The 24,680-nt window shown below is 37.9% G+C and overlaps 3 protein-coding genes and 1 pseudogene across 3 annotated transcripts; all 4 read left to right on the forward strand.

Annotated features, from left to right (window-relative positions):
• The first annotated feature begins 56 nt into the window (after nucleotides 1-56).
• Nucleotides 57-7,579, forward strand: LOC137573839 (uncharacterized). Its single transcript, XM_068285893.1, is given in 8 exon segments — nucleotides 57-242; nucleotides 1,962-2,173; nucleotides 2,175-2,302; nucleotides 2,373-4,395; nucleotides 4,470-4,901; nucleotides 4,966-6,454; nucleotides 6,520-6,613; nucleotides 6,678-7,579. Coding segments are annotated over 7 exon segments (4,704 nt in total). The 5' UTR covers nucleotides 57-242; nucleotides 1,962-1,976; the 3' UTR covers nucleotides 7,019-7,579.
• Nucleotides 7,580-8,148: 569 nt separating this feature from the next.
• LOC137574139 (organic cation transporter protein-like) lies at nucleotides 8,149-10,494 on the forward strand. Its single transcript, XM_068286278.1, has 6 exons — nucleotides 8,149-8,390; nucleotides 8,454-8,712; nucleotides 8,779-8,882; nucleotides 8,947-9,725; nucleotides 9,795-9,976; nucleotides 10,052-10,494. The coding sequence occupies exons 1-6, from the start codon at nucleotides 8,182-8,184 to the stop codon at nucleotides 10,271-10,273; spliced, it is 1,755 nt and encodes a 584-aa protein (XP_068142379.1). The 5' UTR covers nucleotides 8,149-8,181; the 3' UTR covers nucleotides 10,274-10,494.
• Nucleotides 10,495-12,807: 2,313 nt separating this feature from the next.
• On the forward strand, nucleotides 12,808-15,457 carry LOC137573815 (organic cation transporter protein-like; annotated as a pseudogene).
• Nucleotides 15,458-16,250: 793 nt separating this feature from the next.
• Nucleotides 16,251-24,453, forward strand: Chs2 (Chitin synthase 2). Its single transcript, XM_068286248.1, is given in 13 exon segments — nucleotides 16,251-16,301; nucleotides 16,378-16,579; nucleotides 16,581-16,617; nucleotides 16,712-16,881; nucleotides 17,006-17,132; nucleotides 17,273-17,479; nucleotides 17,552-17,727; nucleotides 17,802-18,356; nucleotides 20,766-21,015; nucleotides 21,834-21,895; nucleotides 21,897-23,064; nucleotides 23,124-24,232; nucleotides 24,235-24,453. Coding segments are annotated over 13 exon segments (4,206 nt in total). The 5' UTR covers nucleotide 16,251; the 3' UTR covers nucleotides 24,328-24,453.
• The last annotated feature ends 227 nt before the right edge of the window (nucleotides 24,454-24,680 follow it).

Below are 24,680 nucleotides of genomic sequence, written 5' to 3' on the forward strand. Positions count from 1 at the left end.
CACAACAGCGTTGCCAGATCTGCGCGAGGCCAGAAACAGCTGTTGGGCCCGCATAAAGTATTTTCCTGTTAGCCGCCCTGTGGCCACACTTAATTTTTCTTAATTTTAATTCATTGAAACAAAAAAAATACACAACGTACCGTAGAAACATAAACAAATAAATCAAATTTTAAACAAAATCAAAAATGTGCGGGCATTTAAAATGAAGAATTAAAAACTAAAAACAAGTTCAATTTAGGAATGTGAGTGTTTAATTTTGAAATAAAAAAAAATACAAGGAAATATATTTTAATAATTTTTGTTGTTAAATTTTTCAAAAAATTTTTTATTAATTAATAGTCAAGTTTTAGTAACAAAAGAAGTGAAAGACCAAATGGCAATTTTATTATATAAAAATTATTTTGGCAAACGAAAAATTTATTGATTTTTTTGTCGAGTTCGTTGTTTTTTGTTGCTGCCTAAAATGCAACCTCCTCTCCCATTTATGTCCCCCAGCCAACACCCTCTCTCCAATGCAAGCGTCTGATTTGGGTTAATGAACGCATTATTTATGTTTGAATTGATTATTATTGATTTGCCGCCTTTGGCCGCGGTCTATCGCTCCCTCTCGGTTGTCGGTTATTGGTCACTGGTCAAAAATATATATACACATATATTTTTTGTTCTATTTCCGGTTCCCCCTTCGACCCATGATTTTTTTGTTTTGTGTGGGGTGGTATTTCACTTGGCCGGCTTGTGACGTCATTTGCATTCCAGGTGCTGATTGATGTATGTATGTAAGTGTGTTGCTTTGCGTTTATATGACTTAATTACCCAAAAGCACGTCAGGAGTAACCTAACCCAATCCAACCTAATGTAACCGAAACCCCAAAAACCAAACCCAAGTCAAGCCAAGGCAATCAATTCAAGCTCATGATGGGGCGGTGGCAGCAGGGTAGGGGGGGCCAACAGGTGAACAAGGGGAAGAGATCCGGGCTTAAGTTGATATTTATTGTGAGGGCGTGTTGTGACCTAATTTCCTCTTTTCTCTATTTACATTATGATGGACAACAACTAGAATTTCAGCAGGGCTGACTAAAGAATTTTTTTGGCTTACAATAAGTTTTTTTTTTTTGTATAGAATATTACAATCATGATATGAATCCTTTTTTACAAAGATAATCAGTTAAACTTTCGTATTATTCACAGTTAACAAGTTATGGTAAATATGTCAAGAAACTCCACAAAGGTCCTTCATAGATATGTATGTATAGTTTAAATTGAAATGATTAGCTCAGAAGAAGTATCATTAAAATTAATTGCTTTTAATTCAACAATAAATTTACAAGCAGACTAGTTTTTGATTGTAAAGATCGACTTGGGGATACCCTCTTTTCTCTCTCTCTCTCTCTCTTTGCTGCCTCTTTTATATTTATAAAAATATGAAATGATGAGGTGCAGACTGGAAGACCAACTTCATATCATGTCATTTCATTTTAAATTTTAGACATTACTGTTGCATACTTTTAGTTGTCAATGCACGGTATTAAAACTATCCAGTGCCAGACCAGAGTTAGCCCTGACCTCAGGCTTTGTTGCCTTAACACTTTTCTGCTTTCTTTTCGCCTCCTTCAGTTCCACTCCCTCTTCCGTTTTCTCTTCCCATTTCTCTAGCATAAAAGGCACAACAATTATGCTAATGGTTGACATACCCATACAACAACCACTTGACTGAGTGCTTCACTCCGCCCCCCACAAACTCGCACGCACACACACACAGTTACAAGTCTAGCTCACCCACTACCATTTTCAGAATATCTTCCTCACTGAGACTCACTGACTACTGACTGATTCAGCAGCAGACAGTCTGAGTACGCCCGGCGATGAAGTCACCACGACGCTTCTCTTTGGGGCGTTGTATTTGAAATTTTGTAGTGAAAAATAAAAAAAGTGTTATTCCCCCTTTCTTGGCCATTTTATAGTGACTCCACAACATCATGGTAAAGATACTGCAGGCCTACAATTTCGCCAGGCAACAGACTTATGCCCTGAATGGCGAGATATTGGCAGCAACATTAATAGGCAACAACCGGATTGCCATTAGCAGTGCTGAGCAATTTATTGAGATTTATGATCTAGCTGGAAAGCAGCAGCAGCCCCCTCATCTGGACAAGGATGCAGAGGACCACCATCAGCATGGGGGAGCCAACTACTGCTGATGGCGATCCTAATGGAATTGGTGGTGGTGGTGATGAAAGGATGCCCGTTAGGCATACCTTGGCCACAGTGGGTGAGGTAGTTCAATTGATCTACTGTGAGGCAGGTAAAAGAATCAAAAGAGATTATATCTGGAGATCCAAACTGAATGTTTTACCTTTTTATCTTCTCCCCAGGTAAATATCTTCTCACATTGGAAAAGGAACAGGCTGGCAGTCCAGTGCATTCATCATCTACAATTAGCTGCACTTCAAGCAGCAATAGCAATACAGTTTGCTCCGAGGATGACACTAAAATGTTTGTACGAATCTATGCAAATTTCTGGAAATTTCCCGATAGTCGGCTCAATGAGCTGCCCATCACTATAAGGATAGCATCAATGACAACACCAAAGACACCGCTAATCGAGAGCATCGATGTGATTGAGTTGCCACTGAGAAGTCCCCCAGAATTGGTGCAATGTTGTCAGACGTCGGGCAATATCATAGTGAGCAGCAGGGATAGAATCTATTTGTATGAATATACCCAATGTGTGCATGAAAATACCCAACCGAGATTCGCTTTCATCGATTTTCTGCCTTTTAAGTTCTTTGTCCAATTGAATTTTGTGCCCATACGTCTGTGTTTGGCGGAGAATGTGATAGCCTGTCTGAGTCATCGTTATTGTGTGGCCTTTAAGGTGATAGATGCCCTGGCCACTAAAATGAGGGATGACAGTTGCTTGGACAATGATTACGTTGGAGGTGGTGGTCCAGGTGATGAACCTCTCTCGGAATCCTTGAGTTTGGCCAGCAAGGCAAGTGGTCCCACAAGTGGAGGTCCTGGCGGCGGTGGCGGAATACTGAGCTCTACTCATAGCCAACAGAGTTGTGACAGTGATTCCCTGCAATCGAGCACTCCCAAGTCACTAAATGGTGTCGGCGGAGGCGCTTTGGCTGGACGATCTCCGTTGGATTTCAATGTGGCCAAGCTGGTTAATAGTGCCTATGGACGAGAATTTGAACCGGATTTGCGTTCTCAGTGGGATCAGAGTGAGAATAAGTCGAGTGAGGATAATCAAGATATCATCATTAGCCCTCAGAGAGCTGGTGAAATCAAAATCAAGCTAGTCAACGAAGCCAAGGCCATGAATGTGCGTGGCATAGCCGGATCCCATCATCTGGAAGATGCCTCTGTACAATATGATATCCGAAAACTGCTACAAATATGCATGAAAACGTCGGAGCCACAATCTCGCGTCCTGGATATATTACGCTGCATGGATCTGAGGGCGATTTATCAGAGGTCAAGTCAGTCAGAGGATCAAGAGGAAGATGAATATGATATGGGTAATCAGCAGATTCCAAGTGCTGTGACCACATTCAAGCATGTTAATCGACGAACTTTAAAATCGTCGCAACATCAACGTTGTATTGGCCATTGCTTGGTCTTAGCCAGCAGTGTCGATGGTTATCTGTATCAGTTTTCCGCCCAGGGAAAATGGTATAGTGAGAACGAGAAGCCCATTGCCAGTTATAGCTTTACGGCACCTGTTCTCCAGGTGCACATTAATGACTATGTGATCTTTGCTGTTACCTCGGAATCGGTGGAAACTCATACCTCTCGCGTGGGTCATAAACTGTTCCACAATCGTTTCGAATATCCATCGATTGGTGGCATTTTCCCTGAGGAATCTGCTCCAGAGATTAGTTCGCCCATTGCAGTCATTGGGCTGGCTGCTTTTATGCATGTTCAATTTGTCTGTGTGAATCGAGAGCAATTGGTTCTAATTACAAATGCAGCTCTGGACCTGCACAAGCGTCGGAGTATGGGTGAAGTGGCATCCTCGGCATCAACAACGACCGTTGCTACGACGACAAAAAAGAATATAGCTGCACGACTTTTGGCTGAAGCTAAGGCAAAGCATAGCAGTCTGCTGAGAAGTTCAAGTGCTGCGCAATCCTCGAATGTTGTAAACGAATGGACTCTATATAATCTAGAAGTGCCACGAGTTGAACATATTATAGAAGATCTCGAAGGCATAGCCGAATCCTATCGAAGTGCGAGTAGTTCAAATTTCTATGATCTCATGGAGGAGGCCCATGTCATGCTGAGATTAAGCTTAACCCTACAATGCGAAAGATTGGGCATGGAAAGGGAACAGGAGCTACGTAAGATGTTTATGGCCAATTGCCGAAAATTGGCCGACTTCTCTATACGGTAAGATGAACATAACAAAAAACGCTTAATCGACTAAATCGATTCATTTCCCGTTTTTTTTTTTTCTTTTGCAGTTCTACCAAACAGGATGTTTATCTGCAGGCCACAGGTTTCTATAAAATGTGCCAGCTCCAATTAGTTGATATCTATAAGAATTATATTGATCAGTTTATGATCGATAAAGTGGAGGAGGTGGAGCAGCAGCAGCGGGAGGACAAAGAATCTCCTGTCCTAACTGGCCTCATCTATACGGTGAAACTATTTCTACTTGGCCTGGGCACAGATCGCTTGAAATCATCGTTTCTTCATCAGACAGTTCAGCCGTTTTTCACACCAGCTCGTGTTCTTCAGCAGGGCTACAAGCAGGTTCCACTTTCACTCGAATTCCTCAACATGTTCATCAAACATGCGCCCGGAGATATTCCACAGATAATGTTAAGCTCTCCCGTTGTGGCTGATGCAATGAGTGGCGAATTGATTAACTATTTGAAATACCTTAACAAGTTGTAAGTTTTTTATTTTTTCCCGTCTCAAATCTATAATTGTTCCCTCTCTTTTTCCCATTTCCAGATCGCCTGATGAGTCACTCTTATTAGCTGTTACAGCCTGCCGCATGTCCAACTATTTGCTGGCCCAAGAAGTGATAGCCAAATCGACGCGGCGGTCTCTTGCCACAGCTTTGATACGGCACAAGAATGTCCTCTTTGACGACAGCACTGTGATTTATCAGAGACGTCAGCAGGAAGCCGCAAGGACTACAGGAAGTGGAAGTATTGGGAGTCAACGTGGTGGAGTCGGTGGAAAACGAAGTCATCGAAGAAATCATCAAGCCAAAACTAAACCATCGACTCCGACAAACTCCTCGTCTGCAAATGCCATTGTTTCCTTTTCTGATTTCTGTGAGACAATCCTGCTGGCCAATGAGCAACTCGCTCTGATTGAGGCCATTAGCGATGCCTTCATTCATGCCCTGTGCATTGAGCACACTCTGCGTCTGGATGTTATACTTCAGCTATTCCTAAACTATATAGCCTCGCATATTGGACAAAAGGGTTATCAGACCTCACAAAAGGTCTTTGTGAACATCCTGCAAGTCTATTATTATGATCTCTTCGATGTTAGTGCCTCCCAGCAGACGCATGACATTCGCTCACAGACACCCCCACAATTGGATGATGATTACGATGAGGAATGCAGCAGCTCGAGAGCTCCATCGCTCCACAGTGAAGCAGATAATCATTCGCTATCCAGTTCGTGCGAGGATCGGTCTTTAAGTCTATCGCTGAATGGTAGCAGGCATCAGCAGAGAATTGTCTATGACCAATTGCAGGAGCATCAATCGCTATCGCCATTTCAGAAACGAAATTCGAATGCCTCGCTAACGCATCCACAAACCGATGACGATCAAATTGCAATTAATCTCAAGGGTTTAAAGATTCTTTTTCGCATGTATATGGGACGTCTGAAATGTCTGTCTGATCTCATTACCGATCTACAATCCGCGGATATCGAACAACAATCGAGTCGGGAGGAATTTCTTAATTTGCGCATGGAATGTATATCCTATATGGTGGGAATGGCTCCTAACTACTGTCCCAAGCCGAATCAAATGAGATTGAATGATCCCATGTCCACGAGTAAGCTAATCTACGTGCCCTATATACCTGATTACAAGTTAACCGATGTGGGCGACGAATACGATAGACACATTAAATCGTATATTAGACCCATTCCATGCCTTTTGGAGCGTCCGCAGTACTTGAATCGCTTGCCACCGTTTGAGCGGGCTGATTTTAGTTATCCAAACAAGGACGAGGGTGAATTCGAAGTACGTTTTGTTAGTTGGCACAATGAGCTACTCACATTGACGTTAAAGATTCAATCTCTATTGGCATCGAGTAAGGTGGATCGTGAAATTATATCCGAATTCTTGGCTTTCATACAAAAGACACCAAATCTAATGGGCATTGATAGTTTCTTGGTTATCATTTTACCAAAAAATTTGGCCATTAACTATATGATGAGCTTTTGTCCAGCCTATCTATGGCAATATGGAAAGGTAGACAAAATCATAAAAAAATTAATAGTTTTTTATCTCAATTAAGTTTTTTTTTATTCTTTCAGTCCTGTGGCTTTACGCCCAAACATTGGGAGAGTTTGCTAAGAAAGATTCTCAGCAAGCAAGAAACTCTAACGAATTGGAAAGCTCATTTGACTGGTAAGAAACATCAGACACGTCATCTTTTTGAAATATTTTTTAAACTGTCTTGATCCTGTTGCAGAAATTCTTAATCATTTGGTTGCGGAATTAAGTTTTGAAGAACTTTTACAATGCTTTCCCAGTGAGGTGATCACAAATCGTAACACAGCGCAATATTTTGCCAAGGAATTTGCTGAAACTTGTGTCCTTTATGAGCATGAAGAGTTGGTATTCAAGGGTCCTAACAAAGAGGAAGGAGAAAGACAACATTTACCCATGGATAATATTGATGAGGAGAATGTATTTGAATTGACGCTACGCAAAGCTGTGGCCAAGCAGCGAAGTATCGCGCTAAGATCAATGATCGAATCAACTGGCACTCAGTTATTCGATGCAACTAGTAATCCCATGTATAATCTCTAATATCTATCCCCCACAAACACAGATACACAGACACAAACTAAATTATCACGTATTGCAATTTGATAAGATTGATTCCATATATATTTTAGAGTTGTTTGTAAACCTTTATATATACTTATATATATATATTTAGCACTTTATATAATATGAATATATATATAAATATATATCTGTAGTTAAGAGTAGATACACAAAACGCAACAGTTTAGAACATGATTTATTTAGGTTGTAATCTAAGAGTAAAAATCATTCTCTCCCGCTTTTTTGTTCCGTGGAGGCGTGGCACTGGCGCTTTAAAGCAGTTTATGCCCAGTTTTAAACCAGTTATTACCCATTACAAAGAACAAGTGATTGGAAAAATAAAAACACCAAAACCAAAAAAAAAAGAAGGTTCAAAAGTAATAATTATAAGAAAACCAAACAAATCGGGTTCAATATTTCTCTGTGGAACAACGACTATTGCAGTTCTCTGTCTATTTTGTCTGTATTCACAATCCACTTTGAATTAAGCTTTAGCATTCTTAGATATGTATATTTGTACTCGATTTATATTTATATACACATACAAACACATTCTATCTTTTCTTTTGTCTTTAAATAAAGTGATATTTTTTCCCATTTAACAATAAACAAAACAAAAACATAATTATCATATTATAATAATAATAAGGGGAGCCAAGACATTGATCAAGTTTATTCACCTGCAAACATAATTCTGTATATGCCCCGCTTAACTTGAATAGAAACACCTACCTAATGAAGTTTGGTCGAAAAGAAAAGACTTTGTGAGATTATATCTCATAATTTGATAAAGTCTTATTAAATTAAGAAATATTTTGAAAGTAAAAAAATGGTATTGAAATAGAATATATGTACATATATATTTCATCAAACATTATACTTGAGGAAAATCCAGACGAATGCAGATTGAAATTTGAGTGGGATCTATTCAAGTGACGAGAAGTGCATGTATCTATCTCAATTTCAATTACTTAATCCAAACCTTTTAAATTGCCAGATGGAGAGGCGGCGTTGCTGTCGCCACTTTTGGTCTCGGTGCTCTCGTGCAATGTTTGAGAAGCATCTAACGAAGCATCTTCAGTCATTGTTCAGTCAGTCCAGTCGGTTGTTAGTCAATTAAGAAACGCGCTTAGTTTAGCATCATGAAATTGGAGAAAATCCCTGTTGAGAAAACACCAACACCAACACCAACAACGACAACAGAGGATACACATTTGGATGATATTATCATACGAATTGGCCAATTTGGTCGCTATCAGATATGCCTATATATTTTGCTGTGTCTACCAATCGTTTGCAATGCTTTTTATTCCATTTCCTATATATTCACAGCCAGCAGTGTGGAACACAGGTGGGGAAACAGGATAAAAATCGACCTCTCTCTTTATCAATATTTCCCTTTCCATTCCTGCAGATGCAACATCAGTCAGTGTGATAGCCTGGAGAGCACTTACTCCACTTCAGCATCCTTTTTGAATTTCACGATTCCCCAAGAGAAGGGAATGGGAACAGCTTCTGCATGGGATCAGTGTTCCCATTTTGCTTTTGTAAAGACAATAATTTCATTTCAAAATGATTCTCAATGTTTGGCTCAGAATTTCGATCGTAGGCATCGAGTACCCTGTGAAGAAGGTTACAAAGTTAGCCAAGATGAACGAACCATTGCCAGTGAGGTAAGTTAGGGGAGAGAAGATTACTCAACACCAGTTTGGGACTAAATGCATCATTTGATTCTTTAGTTTGGCATCTTTTGCTCGGATCGTTGGCAACTCTCGATGGTAGGCACGGTTAATAATATTGGACAATTTGTGGGTATTCCTTTGGGCGGTTACCTGGCCGATAGGTGAGCTACTGTTATATAGTTTCCCATGTTGTATGTTCCGTTTTGACTACTTCTTCCTTTTTAGATATGGCCGCAAGACCATTCTAGTTGTGACTGGAGTCCTTAGCGCATTTGCTGGCCTGGCACGTTCTCATGCCCCAAATTATTATAGCTTTCTGTGCCTGGAATTTTTAGATATGGCCGTGGGTAGCACTCTATTTCCCACTGCCTTTCTAATGGCTATTGAGCTGGTGGGTCCCAAACATCGTGTTGTGGCTGCCACAGTCATAAGTCTTACCTATGGCTTAGCTGAGGCCGGATTGGGTTATCTAGCATCATATATACGAGATTGGCGGATCTTACTTCGTGTGTTGTATACTCCAGCTTTGCTGCACTTGCTCTTTATTTGCCTGCTGCCGGAAAGTGTCCGTTGGCTGCTGAGTCAGTCGCAGGAAACGGATGCCAAAAATATTTTACGTAAAGCGGCTCGTGTGAATCACAAATCTTTGCCGGAACAACATTTAAGTGAATTGATGAGATCGAATCGTCAGTTGGTTGCCCAATCGGCTGCTTCTGGTGGCCATTATACGGTACAGCAAATCATTCACGCTCTCGGCTGGAGAATAGCTCAATGCTGTTTCGTTTGGTTCATTCACACGCTACTGGCCTTGGGTCTCAGTTTAAATTCGAATAGCTTGAGTGGTGGCAATAAATTTGAAAATTTTAGCATTACTGGATTCATGCAAATACCTGGAATCATCTTTGGAACAATCCTAATGCATCGACTTGGGAGAAGATGGGCTTTAACCTCATTAATGTCCAGTTGTGGAGTCTTTTTACTTATGGTGATGGCATTCGAAGAGGGTGAGAGAGAACTAGGATTCTTATTTTAATGGATCAATTAAAAGTTTTTCTTTTTGTCTTTTTTTCTAGATTACCCACTGATTGCGTCTTGTTTATATTTTCTGGCCAAAATGAATTCCACTGGTAGTTTTATGGTCTTGTATTTCTTTACTTCGGAAATCTTTCCCACAAATTGTCGAAATAGTTTACTTTCATTTTGTTCAATGGTCGGACGCTTTGGCTCTATGTTGGCTCCACAGACGCCTCTTTTGGTTAGTATCCCATCTCTCTCTTACTTTTTCCTCCTCCCGAGGAGTCAGAATTATATTGACTTTGTCTTTTTGTAGCTTATTTATTATAGATATGGACCACATTTAGTATTTGCCATATTTGCATTCATCTGTTCGAGCTTAACTTTACTTTTTCCCGAGACCGCAAACAAAACATTGCCAACCACATTGGCCGAGGCTCGTGAATTAGATAGAAGAAGTGTGCCCAACAACAACAGCAACAATAATAAAAGCAATAAACCCACAATCACGGAAAACCAAACAAAAAGTGTCGTCTAATTAAATATCGTCAGTAAAATCATTATCGAATTGTAAATATTATTAGTAATCGCCCGCCACAGTGGCTGAGACAGAGAGAGCTTGCATTAAGTGATAAGCATACACTTATATTGTATGTACTATGGACACATGAACAATCAAATTAAAATGTTTATATATACATAAACAATACATAGTAATTCTCTATCAATTTGTCAATTGAAACGCAAAATGATTCAATATATGGGAAGAAGAAGTCTAAAGTGGCTCATTCAATCATCAAATTACATTGTCGTTTTGTGCTAATTAAGGTAAATAAAGCTTGGTTTTTTTTTTCTTTCCATAGAACATTTTGAAATTCTAGTTGGCTCATAAATATCGTTGGACAAGTCTCAATTTCGTATTATAACAAATACCTAGAAGTTATTGAATTTCAACAATGTTTAAATTTAAGTTTTCTGGTGAAAAAAAAACATTCTCAATAATAATAATATAAAATTTCAGTCATCCTAAGAAAAGTTGAATCCATTTAGCTCTGGGGGGCTCCACCAAGATATCGGTCTCTCAAATAATGCCAACAACTAAAATTACAACACTTTTAAGCAAAAATAATCTTGATTTTAAATTTTTGAAGTTAATTTGGTCGAAATTAAAGTTTAAGAGATAAAAAATCGTTCGTCAGGAAAGGAATCCTTTACATCCTCAATGGGAAACCCTCCACTGAACGTTTTAAATTGAATACTAAAAAGGGAAAATTTGTTTATTTTTTCTCAAAACATTTTTGTTACAGCAAAAGTTGAAATTGTGTGCCAGACTTGAATTAGGAAATTTTGAAATTTTACAAAAGATAAGAAGCATTCGGTTTTAGTTCGTTATCAGTTTGTTTGGTTTTTTTTTATTTCAAAATCCTATGGCATAGTAACACAATTTATGAATGACTTTTGTTTTTTGATTATGAACAATTTCTGATTTACACTTGAAAAGTAAATTTATTATCATTATTAACATTATTTTGTTTGCTTTATTAACCATAAACAGTTAAAACAAATTACTTTTGAAAACTGAGACTGTTTAAGAATAAACATCGTGTTCATCTGAAGCGGCTTCACCAATTTAGATGCACTAAAGAAAACATAATACTAAAATTGTACCTTTGTCACAAACAACTAATCTAGCATATGACTAGAATTACAATCAGCCCTACACATTGTAGAACAACACTTGTAATTTTTAAACTAACCCAAAAGATCACAACGGCAGGATGTCAAGTGGCCGAAGCCGTGCCCAAGATAATAATAATTTTCAACCCCCGATAACGTGGGATTTGAGTCTCATTAGAATAAAATATTTTAAGAACAATTGTTACCTTCTAGAGCCTAAGATTCCCTATATAAACTCCATACTTTTGTTAATAAAATCAGTTCATATTTTGAATCCAACGAATGAAGATTGGGTTATTTTCTTTCTCCCGGAATCCCTATTCAGAGACATTTTTATATACATATATGATGAATTTCAAAACATAGATTTTATTGAAATTTACCTTTAGTCTAAAAACTAGTTTACTTCTGACTAAATATTAAAATAATCTGAATATCAATAATCTATTAAATCAATTTACTTTATCTTTTTTTCATGTTTTCCTTGAAAATAGTTTTAATCACAATTCTTACATTGTTGGTTTTGATTACAATTTAATATGTAGGTTAGGTTAGGTTCATCTGTTCTTATCAATATATATTGATCATATCAACAGTATTTTACTTATTATTAGTTTTAGCATTCAGAATTGCCAATGATTTATGTTATTTCAATTACTACTAAACGCGTCACTATTTTATTTCTAAAAGGTAAATAATTTATGAATTCATTCAGCATTTTCATTTGTTTTCATGACAAATCATTGATTAATTGACCTCACAAGCCCAATTGCAGCCCATGTCCCCTTTACCCTTTATAATGGTTAATCAAATGCAATTTTTTTCTTTGGTTTCAGTTTTTTCTCACATAATTTATTCAACTTAATCTTGAAAATTGTAATGTAAACTTCAAGTGGAGCCAAAGTCAATGACATTGTGCAAATAGTTTGAGAGATAAGGGTAAAATAAAGATGGGGGAGGGGAAAACACTCAGTAATCAGTCAGTAGACAAACAGATAGACACGAAAAACAGCTCTTTTTGGGCTACTTATGTGTTTATCGAATTGACAAACATAATTTACACTTCATCTATACAATCCATCAACCATCCGAATTTGATACCCAATCAATATATATTGCCAAGTCATTCAATAAGCTAATACTACAAGCTAATAAAAGCAAAAACAAAAAGTAAAACCAGTTGTTGAAACGTAAAAAAGATTAAAACCCCAAAAAAGTTGTTACTTGGCTTTCAGCTACGTATGTACATATGTATATGTGGAGTAAGTGATGATAAGGGCACTATAAAGAGACTATCTGACTATATCAAACACTGATTATGGAAGACAAGCAGAAAGAGGAGCAGAAGTAGGAAGAGCAGAGCGAAGCAGATAGACTAAATATAGTCGAGTCGGCTGGCGATTTCAGTCAGTCAATGGGCTGCCTTTCCCATAACGAGACGACGACGACGACGAAGTGCCGCACCGTGCCGTTTCGTTTCGTTCCAGCAGTAGCAACGACGCCACCGTTGTTTGGCCCATAATAAAAATAACTTAAAGAACATTTGTTATACCCTTGCAAAACGAGTATATTCATTTTGTTCGGAACTGTGCAACGTATAGAAGCGAGCATCTCCGACCATATAAACTATATACATATGTTCGTATACAAAGGGTATTGCGCAGCCAAAGTTAGCCCCGGCTTTTTTTTTTTGTTTCGAAATGAAAACGAAAACACACACAAATAATTTATAAATTTAGTATAACGTGAATCGGCGGCGTGAGCGTGAGAAAAAATACGTGTTTTGCTTTAGCTCCACTCCGTTAAACCACCAAACGTAACACAAAATAATAAAAAAGTGCATTCAAACACGTGCTCGAGAGAAACTATTTAAAATGACCAACAACAAAGCGGCAACGGCAAGGAGAGGAAAATCATACGCCCTCATATGGTCATCATATGAGACAGACAGAGGAACAACAGGCAGATGATCGTCAACTTGATGATGATGATGAGAACTCTCTGGATGCCATTCTTGTGCGTATTGGCCAATTTGGACGATATCAGATCATTAACTATATCTTATTGTGTATTCCCATGGTTTTCAATGCTTTCTTTTCAATTTCTTATGTATTTACGGCTAGTACAGTGGTACAAAGGTGAGTGGGATCTAATGAAATATTAATTTGAAAAACTCTTCAATATCTTCGACTTTCGTTTCAATTTAGATGCAATATAACACAATGTGATAGTCCAAGTAGTTTGTATGAGGCCCCATGGCTTAATTTTTACTATACCGTATCAGAATTCTGCATGGGATTCTTGTCATCAATATGTGGAAAATATAACTGAAACATCGGGAGAATTTTGTTCGGCAGAATATTTTAATAGGAATGCAACACAAAGTTGTAGCAATGGTTACAAATTTCGTGACGAGGAGCGGACTATATCAACAGAGGTAAGGATTTATGTAATAGTTGACTGATTTGTTGGCTAATTTTTGTTTTTTTCTCTCTCTCTCTCTCTCTCTCTCTGTCTGGTTAGTTTGGCATCTTTTGCAAAGATGAATGGATGCTTTCGATGGTTGGAACCATCAACAATGTGGGACAATTTGTTGGCATCCCAATCGGTGGTTACTTTGCCGATAGGTTAGTATAACATCGAATTAGCTTTCATGTGAGAGTGTAGCTCATCGCTTTTTGGTTTCCTTTTAGATACGGACGACGCACCATGTTGGCCATTGGAGGGGCTTTAAGTGCTTTAATGGGTGTCATACGATCCCTTTCGACCAATTATTACATGTTTTTGTCCTTTGAATTTCTTGATATGGCCGTGGGTAGCACTTTATTTCCAACCGCTTTTTTTGTTGGCCATCGAGCTGGTGGGTCCGAAACGTCGTGTCGCTGCTGCAACGATTATCACCATTTTCTATTCGTTGGGTGAGGCATTTTTGGGATTCTTGGCATCCCAGTTGCAACATTGGCGTTGGCTTCTGAGGGCATTGTATGCACCGGCGATCTTGCAGTTATTATTCCTATGGATTCTACCCGAGAGTGTGCGTTGGCTTCTTAGCCAGGGTGCGGAGCAAAAAGCAGCTGCTGTCTTGAGACGTGCCGCCCGTTGCAATAAACGTTCCCTGCCCGAGGAGCAATTGGATGAGCTTTTGGCCAACAATCGTCAGAAATTGCGTCAAGCGAATGAGAGTCAATATCCTATTATGAAGGCCATTCGTTTCTTTTTGCTACGCATTGCCAATTGTTGCCTTTGCTGGTTCACTCACACTCTAATTGCACTTGGGTTGAGTTTGAATTCAGTTAATTTGGGTGGAAATAAGTACACGAATTTCATGCTGAATGGTTTCATTCAGATACCAGGTTTACTTTTGCCCCTCGTCATTATGGATCGTTTCGGGCGTAGATATTCCCTTTGTGCCTCCATGTTGGTTTGTGCCGTCTGCATGGGAGCATCGGCGGCAATTGATCCAGGTGAGAGATGGAGAAGGACAAAGAGACATCAAGTAAAATCCAATCTAATCTGTTTTTTTGTTTTTTTCAGATAATTATGCTGCATCTTTGACTCTATTTCTCATTGGCAAATTGGCCATTACATGTAGTTTTCAAATTTTATACTTTTTCACTTCGGAAATTTTTCCAACCAATGTGCGCAATAGTTTATTGTCCATGTGCTCGATGGTGGGACGAATTGGTTCCATGCTGGCACCACAAACTCCTTTATTGGCCAAATATTATATTTATGCGCCACAAATTCTATTTGCCACATTTGCTTTGATAAGTGGTTTCTTTACATTGGGTTTTCCCGAGACGGCTGACAAAGTTCTGCCCACCACAATGGAGGAGGCACGCGATTTGAATCGCAAAAGGCATACAAGAGGAGGAGGAGTCGGAGGCGGAGCGGGTGAGGAGGAGCAACAGGCCCAAGATGAGGGTCCAAGAAAACTATATTAGAAAGAAAATTGTTTTTATTAGCATTTAAGTACGAAACCTACGCAATTTGTTGATTTTATTTTTGTAGATTTTAAAATGTACTTTTTGTCCTTTTTTTTTAATTTCTCATTTATTTCATAATAAGTTAGTTTATTAATGTCCATTATATTTTATATGAAAAATGTGTTTAAGCAAGTGTATAAGAAAAAGACTTTTAAATCTTTAAATTGGCAGCAAAACGATAATGATGAAATGTTATCGTTATTGAATGGCAATATATCGTATTGCTGCCTAAATGTATGCTATAAAAAAGTTTTTTCTTGGCTGGAAGAGGGAGGTACGAATCTGAATTATTTCTAGTTATTATACTGATACATATATAGAAATTTAATTACACGAACAAGTGCGGTTAAGTGGTTTTATAGCAATCAACTATATATTAAAGGTAACTTCCGAGAAAACAAAAATATATATATGCCCTTATATATATATATATATATATATATATATATATATATATATATATGTATATATTTATGAGCAGCACTTCAAAATGTGCATTTTAACAAGCACTATAGCACATGTAGCAATTGGCATGATAAACGAAAGCCCAAATGAACACACCCAGACATAGATATATTTATTTATCGTATGGCATTTTCTTTGATTCTTTAATTGCAATTGATATAGTATTGTCGATAAGTTGACTTGTTGACATGCTTGTCAACTTACGCACTGTCACAATGTTTTTTTTTTTTTTTTTTTTTGATATCGTCGCAGTTAAAGGAAGTTCAAGCACAAGGCTTGTTATCTTCGGAACCACCAATATACCAATTGGCAAACAATCGGCTAAGTGCCTGGCCGGGCTTGCTATTAAATTTATTTAGTTGTAAATAAATTTTTCTTCATGGCAGACATGAGCGGTGTCGGTGGTGACTATGAAAGTGATTATAATCAACGCAATCGGTTGGTATTTAATCCAATATTACCAAAAACAAAAAACAAAAAAAAAAAACAAAAATTATGGGATTATTATTTTTAGAAAATTGCGCATGTGGAATCTATTTGTCGATCCACCGGAAAAAAATCGCAGCGGAAGCGATGCCGATTGGAAAAAATTGCAATTTTGTCTTAAATTGTTCAAAGTCTTTGTTTATTTCTTGGTATTTGCCATCGTACTGATATCAAGTGTATTAGCCAAGTTGCTTTATCTCTATATGATTGGGAATACGGCCTCCACGAATAGCGTCAGTCAAAAAGGTGCAAGTGTGCAGCAAATATTGTAAGTTGAAGGTTGCAGATAACACACAACATACATATGTATGTACATACATATTATTATATTGTTTAATAAATCTCTTTTGGCCATATGCAAGTATTACTTAATGGCGATTTGACGGCGATTAGCAGTAAACAGGAACAAATTGCCTGGGTTTGGGCCTTGATCTTTGCCTTTGCTGCACCAGAAGTCTTCACATTCCTGCGTTCGTTGCGCATATGCATTTTTAAGCGAGAGCAACGACCCACTGGTCTAGAAATGACGCTGGTATGTACAACAACAAAAAAAGGAAGCGAAAAGAGATTGATGAGCCCAAAGCCTGTGCAGGTCCCTTATACTTCTCTCTATATTTCCAATCGTCCTTCTCTTGTTGCTTGTTGCTCTTGTGTAGGTCACACTCTTTGAACTGCTTCATGTTGCCGGTTTGGCCCTGCTCACCTTTATTGTTTTGCCCCAATTGGATATGACGCGCGGTGCAATGCTTGGATGCTGTGTATCTTTTATACCCGGTATACTCAGTGAGTACAACAACCACAAGAACATTCTATCTCGCCATAGCCATAGCCACAGCCATAGCCATCCTCCATCTTATCTGACAGCAATTAAATTGATTGCCATTTCACACTCACCCAACACACATGTACATACACACACACAGATTTGCTGACAGGAACACGTCTGCAATGGAAATCAATGGATATGCTCGGCTATGGCATCTCAATTTTGGCCATGCTCTCACAGGGAAGTGTCTTTCTAATCTGGCCATCAATGTCTGAGCAATTGGAGTTGCAATTATTGGTTATTCCATTGCTTCTTGTGTCGTTTCGTTGGTGGGAGAATTATGCCAATACACATGATGCAATAGGTGAGTCATTCATCGATTTGCTATCAACTGTCACTTCTTTCTGTATATACTATACATCTTCTTTTTCTTAAGCCTATATTATACGTACCATTCGTTGCACTCGTTCTCGCTATCAGTTATATCTATATTTGTCACCCCTCAAAATCATGGTTTTTGCCTTGATGGGATTTCTTTTAAATGGTCAGAGATTTACTGAATATTTTAGTCTATTCATCGATGCCTGGCAAACGCATTCAATAACCATAGTGGTAGGTTAATAGTGACATTTGGACTGAGATTTTCACACATTTAATTTGTTGTCCGTTTTTTTTTTTTTCGCTAGCAAACCAATACCCAGCACGATATAGCCGCAAATGGAAGCACCAATGTCTTTGTCAGCAAAGTGTCACAACACGCGATTGAATCCAATCCGAATGCCATCATCTATGCTCTACTCCTGCAGGTTGGCTCCGCCTATTTGTGTCACATATTTTGTAAATTTGCTTGCAAAATTAAGATACAAGAGTTCAGCTACGCCCTGCCTTTAACGCTCTCAGTGCCAATAACTGTGGCTTTGGCCACATTTTTGGCCCAACTTCGTGCTGCGGATGCTTGCGCTTTGCATCGTCTAATTCCCGACTATCTAACATTACGACCTTTGGCTGAGAATATCGATGGATTGGGTGAACGTTGCCTTCAATATGCTCTGTGGATATGGCCATTGTGGTGGCTATCACAGATTTGGATTTGCCTACACATTTGGCTACCAAAAAATGATAGGAATGCGAAAACTGAAAAGTTATTTGTATGCCCATGGTATTGTGGTTTACTTGTGGATCAGTGTGCCATCATGAATCGACGAATTGTCGATTGGAGTGATGAGTATTTAACCATTAAGGTGAGTAAGTTATTCATCCTTCACTTTCAACCTCATTATGCAGAGATTGTGGAGATGTTCGTGTTAATGAATTATTGTAATCAGGCGTTAACATCAATCATAGCGACAAGTTTCCTTGCGTCGACGACTCTACCATTTCACCTACTCCATCTAGTCCTCATTCGTCCTTCTTCGCTATCTCTATTACGAAGGGAACTTTTTGACTATTTTCGGTACATTCTGCCTGGCTGGATGATGTGCGTTTGCGTTGCTTCAAATGTCAGGGCAGCAATGTAATTAAGTTAAATGACGGGGAAACTGCAAAGTTCAGGAAATGTTTGCGTTTCTCTTCGTATGCGTATGCGTATGCGTATGAGTATGTTAGTGTGTGTGTATTTACGTGGGTGTAAACTTAATTAAAAGTGGGTACAGTTGTATACATACATATATAAAGCCCAAAAGGGCCAACATAAAGACATTAAAGTAATTAAAATTTAGGTTGATTTTTAAAAGAATAAATTAGAATGGCATTGGCATTGCTTTATGAGCATTGACAAAGGTCGTAATGTAATTTGGAGGTAAACGGCTTGGAGAGAATTCGGATTTTCCAAAAGCCAACCCCTCTTCACTATTTACACAAAAATATAAACATATGTATGTACTTACCCCTCTCTTTACCCCCCTTCTCTTTGTTTCTAATAAAATAAATTGACAGACATGTTGATTTTAAACGAAAAACAAACCAAAAACATTTGATCAGAAAATTAAGTTCGGATAATGACAATTCTTTGTGGCCTTAATATGTATATGTACATATTCTGCACTATAATACATACATACATATTATACGAACAGTAATTAAATTTCTTTTTCTCTTTATTACTTTTTCCTACTTTTCGACTTCTCTAATCTCCTCATAAATTTTTTCACTTCGTTTTGTTATGAAAAATAAATCATAAGTTTATAATAACCCACATTTTAAGTCTCTTCCTACATTTTCTTTTTCTGAAATGTTCGCTGCTCAGCGATGACGTCATCGCCATCTTAAGATGAAGTCGTTTCTATCTTTACTAAACATACAAACATACATTTCTATGTGTGTACATAAACAGCTTTTTTGCATATCAAAAACTTAAAGTTTAAAGGACAGTCGAAATAATTAAGGGGAAAAAAGCCATTTAGTTATTGTTCTTCCTCTCCTTCTTTTCAAATTCGGCACGTATTATGTTTTTTAACGTTAACTTAGCGCTTACCTTTTTTCTCATACAGTTGATGCTTACAAAACTCCGTTACCACTGCACACACACACACGCACATAAACATTTCTGCTGACATTTGCTTTCACTTTTTGCCTCTTCCTTTTTATGCGCGACTGCGCAGCGACATTTGCACACTCACTAGAAAAAAAAAAACACATTTTTTTGAGGCTTGCTTTCACTTATTCACTTCTTTTACGCTTCCTTCACATTAATTTTTTTGAGGCTTGCTTTCACTTATTCACTTCTTTTACGCTTCCTTCACATTTGCACAATCACTTGAAAGCGGTTAATTTTTCTGCTTCTACTTCAACAAAGTCAAGATTTTTCTTCCTCTGCTCCGAATTAATACAATTGCAAGCGATATCGATTGAAAACTAATCAGTGATTGATTTTTATTAATTTACGATATTATTTAATTTTTAAAATACAAACCCGCACACGCACTCGCAAAAACAAAATGTTAACCATCTTGCGCAAGCGAAAATGGAGAGAGTAATGTTATGTGATGTTAATTTACATTTTGTTGGGAGCCATTTTATTTATGAGCGGAAACCTAATGTTAATTAACAGTGTCCATTTTTTTTCGCGGAAATCCGCTGTTAGCTAAGCGGGAGAGTGGGAGAACTGTTTATGTTAATGGTGAGGCGGTGAAGCAAGAGAGTCTCTCTCCGTTATCCACTTCTACTAGTTCTTATGCACTTTCATGTGTTCCTTTTTTTCTGCGATTGCGCGACAATGTCAACACGCATATTAAATAAAATAAATAAATTCCCAACTAATAATAACTAATTACCAGCTGGTCTTTATTCATTTATATGTATGTACATATGTATATGTATGTGAAAGCTGTCAATGTTAGTGGTAAGTGCAAGAGATGAAAGACCTGTACAGGGAGCAGCTCAGTTTATTTAATCTTCGTTTTGTTAAGTTTGGCTGCTGCTTCAGCTCTCTTCCTCTCCTCACTCTTGTGCTCCAGCGTTTGCTCTCGCTTTGCCACACACGCATACGTACACATGTACATACATGATATTGGTTAAGAAATAGGGGGAAAAAAGGATTAAAAATGAACAAGTGCATTAAATTCTTATTGTTTTTTTTTTTATCTTTTGTTGTTTTTGTTTGTGTGAAAGAGTTTGTTTCAAAATTTTGTCATATTTTATCCTATACACAGAGCGACCTAACCACACCCCGTGATCCAGTAATGGCTTTGGCCAGCGACATAAATGCCAGCCGAGATATACAGGAGGAGGATAAAATTCCACAATTGATTGTCTGTGCCACAATGTGGCATGAAACCGAAGAGGAAATGATGGAATTTCTCAAATCAATTATACGCTTGGATGAGGACCAATGCGCACGTCGAATGGCAAAAACGCATCTAAATGGCGGCAAAGCGGATGATGAATACTATGAATTGGAAAGTATGTCAAGTGCCACCAGCACTACCAGCAGCATCAAGTCTGTTGGAGTATTTTACAATATTTTACAATATTTTTGCTTTATTTTTATGATTTGCATAAAGTTTGCTTTTTATTTTTTATTTTTTTTTTTTTTTTTTGCATACATTTCACCATCAACAGCAGCAGCAGCTAGAGCAGCCAGAAGCCAGCAAATGCATAAAACAAATATTTCGCAAGGACTTTGAAATCATTTTGCATACCTAAGAATATTTCACATAGAACAGTTTTCTAGTTTTTGATCAAAGTTTTCTTTTTTATTGGCTTGGAATACAACAAACATTAAATGGTCAGTTAGTCAAGTTACATTTATTTATTTAACATCAAAAACAACTAAAGGAGAGATTTTAGACACTTTTTCAAAGTAATTTGCAGTTAAAAGAGCTCAAAAAACATTCTGCCAAGCCAAACAAAAACAAAAGGAAAAGCGGTTTATATTCTTCTATTATTTTTTGTGTACTACAAATTGGTTTGAAATCAAACCAAATATGTATTTTAGCTACAAGCAAAAACAAATACTAAGAATATTAAATTGATTTCTTATGCATATACATAGAATATATGTACATACTTTATTTAGATATTATTTTACTTCCATATAATGGAAGAAAAAAAGTGTCAGATTTCAAATTTATGCAGCTGGGATTGTGAGATTTTTATTTTTGTGACTTTATCGAATGCCAAAATGGCGTTGGGCCAAAAAATCTGTAGCAAGTTTACGACTTGAATACCTATTAATGTGGTGTTTTTTTTTTGGTTTTTCTTTTTTTTCTTTTGCGCAGCCAACATATTCTTTGATGACGCTTTTGTGCTGGATGAACGCTATTGCCAGAATAAACGAAATCCCCCCAGTTAATGAGTATGTAAAGACCCTAACCAAGACCCTAGATAAGGCGGCATTTGAGGTCTATGGTGTGAATATTCGAATTAAACCGCCATTGAAAATCGAAACTCCATATGGTGGTCGCTTGGTTTGGACCCTGCCGGGACGTACAAAAATGGTCGCCCATCTGAAGAATAAGGATAAAATTCGTCACAAGAAACGCTGGTCGCAAGTCATGTATATGTATTATCTACTTGGCTATCGCATTATGGAAACGGAACATTTCTCACCACGCCGTAAGGCAGTGATTGCCGAGAATACATTCCTTTTGGCACTGGACGGAGATATTGATTTTCAGCCACGTGCTGTTCATTTGCTTATCGATCGAATGAAGGCTGTCGATGAATTGGGTGCCGCCTGCGGACGTATACATCCTGTTGGCCGTGGTCCTATGGTGTGGTATCAACGTTTCGAATATGCCATCGGTCATTGGTTGCAAAAGGCCACCGAACATGTTATCGGCTGTGTTCTTTGCAGTCCCGGTTGTTTTAGTCTCTTTCGGGCTAGTGCCCTAATGGAGAATAGTGTAATGAAACGTTATACGCTTGTGAGTGCCGAACCTATGAAAATGGTCCAATATGATCAGGGAGAAGATCGTTGGCTATGCACCCTATTGCTAAAGCAGGGCTCTCGTGTTGAGTATTGTGCCGCCTCCGATGCTTATACCCATTCGCCGGAGTACTTTAATGAGTTCTATAATCAACGTCGTCGTTGGGTACCATCGACTATAGCAAATATTTTTGATATTCTGGCCGATGCCGATAAGGTGGTGAAGAGAAATAATTCCATATCCACTTTATATATGTGGTATCAAAGTATGCTTATGGTTGGCACTGTTCTGGGTCCTGGCACCATATTCCTAATGATGGTTGGAGCGCTTGTGGCTGTTTTTACCATTGATATTTGGACGGCATTTCTATGGAATTTCTTTCCCTTATTACTCTTCATTTTGAGTTGCGTTTATTTGAAACAAAAATATCAATTACTCTTGGCATTTGTTATTAGTGCCATTTATTGTTTAGTTATGATGGCGGTACTGATAGGTATTATAGTCCAGATGTTGGAAGATGGTCCCTTGGCTCCAGCCTCATTGTTCTTCCTATTGGTTGCCGTACAGATTACTATAGCTGGTGAGTTTTTAATGAATTTAAGTAAACCAAAACCCGATTTTAATGCTGTGTCATTGCAGGTCTTGTGCATCCGCAAGAGTTTTGGGCATTACTTTGTGGTGTTATATATTATATAACCATTCCCTCAATGTATATGTTGCTTATGTTCTATTCCGTTTTCAATATGAACGATGTTAGCTGGGGCACCAGAGAAGCGCCAGTTGTTAAAGATGATAATGCTGGTGGAGATGGCAGAAGAACAGAAGATTCTGAACTTTATCAACCCGGCTGGTTAAATGATCCACTACTTATTAATTCCGAATTAGGTGAAATATCGCTAATTGAGCAAAGATTTTGGCGGGACTTAATCAAAGAGTATTTGAAACCACTCGAATTGAGTAAAGAACAAAAACAAGCCATGGCCGATGGTTTAAAAGACTTACGTAATCTAATCGCCTTTGCGTTTCTTATGATCAATGCCATATTTGTTTTAATTGTATTCCTTTTGCAATTGAAAAAGGAATTTTTACATCTGGAATGGCCTATAGATCCTACAGATTTTGTCACATTCGATCGTGACAATTTGCAAGTTGGTATCTATCGTCAATATAAGGAATTGGATCCGATTGGTTTACTGTTTGTCATATTTTTTGGATTTATATTGATTATACAATTTGTAGCAATGTTTTTTCATCGATTTGCCACCATGTCACAATTATTGGCAACAACACAAGTCGATTGGTTTCGTTCGAGTGGCAAATTCAGTGACGAAGATGCCGTACTCGAGCTGAAGGGTAGTGCTGTGAATATAGCGCGACGATTGCAACGACCCAGAAGACTCGATGATGAAGACGATGAGCCAAATTATTCGGAAATCCTAATGGATAGTGATCATCATCATCATCAGCAAGATGATGGTGAACATCGTGAGAGTTTGGTTAGACGTCAGACTATTTATCGTTTGCATGCAGCACGAAATCGACAACAAACTGATTATAGTAATTTGGTTATGAATTTCGAGAGGCGTTTCTTTGGCGAAGATGAACTAAATCTTAAGAATTTGGCATTGAATCGAAAGTCTGTGAAACTCTTTCAAATGCGTCGTTCAGAGGCAAAAATGAATGCAGCAGCCATGCCGGGTGGTACACCAACACCGAAAACAGGAAAACGTCCTCCCATGATGATGACGCCGACGACGACGACGACGGCGAAAAAGTTAGTTTCAATAATCGTCCAAATTTGGAAATCTATGATAACAATGGTTATGAACACACAGAGTTCTAAGAAGAAGGAAACGAAGACAGAGAAACAAATACATTTAACTCGATTATTCGATGAATCTTTTGTTACCCACTTTTTTTTTTTTACCTACAATAATTCATTATCTTACAGACAGTTTTAAATTCTCTTCTTGGGAGTAACAATTTTTGAACTTATTCTTAGATTATTCTGTAGCCGAATCATGGATAATATATTGATGTATGAAATATGTTTATTACTATGCATTGTTAATCTGTATTACTAACTATATTATATGTACCTACTATCTATCTATCCATATTGTATTAATTAACTCTGTAAAGGGCTTAGTGGCTAAAAAATATAATTAATTGCATTTAACTCAAGTGGCAAAAGCA

This window comes from Drosophila tropicalis, unplaced genomic scaffold (genome assembly GCF_018151085.1).
Source record: "Drosophila tropicalis isolate 14030-0801.00 unplaced genomic scaffold, ASM1815108v1 contig_443, whole genome shotgun sequence".
Classification (NCBI taxonomy): Eukaryota; Metazoa; Arthropoda; class Insecta; order Diptera; family Drosophilidae; genus Drosophila; species Drosophila tropicalis.

What these genes read in the sequence shown, in the direction of transcription:
- LOC137574139 (XM_068286278.1), top strand. Translation starts at nt 8,182, where the DNA reads ATGAAATTGGAGAAAATCCCTGTTGAGAAAACACCAACACCAACACCA. An exon ending in GCCAGCAGTGTGGAACACAG is followed by an intron (nt 8,391 to 8,453) that starts GTGGGGAAACAG and finishes CCATTCCTGCAG; the next exon opens with ATGCAACATCAGTCAGTGTG. An exon ending in GGCGGTTACCTGGCCGATAG is followed by an intron (nt 8,883 to 8,946) that starts GTGAGCTACTGT and finishes CTTCCTTTTTAG; the next exon opens with ATATGGCCGCAAGACCATTC.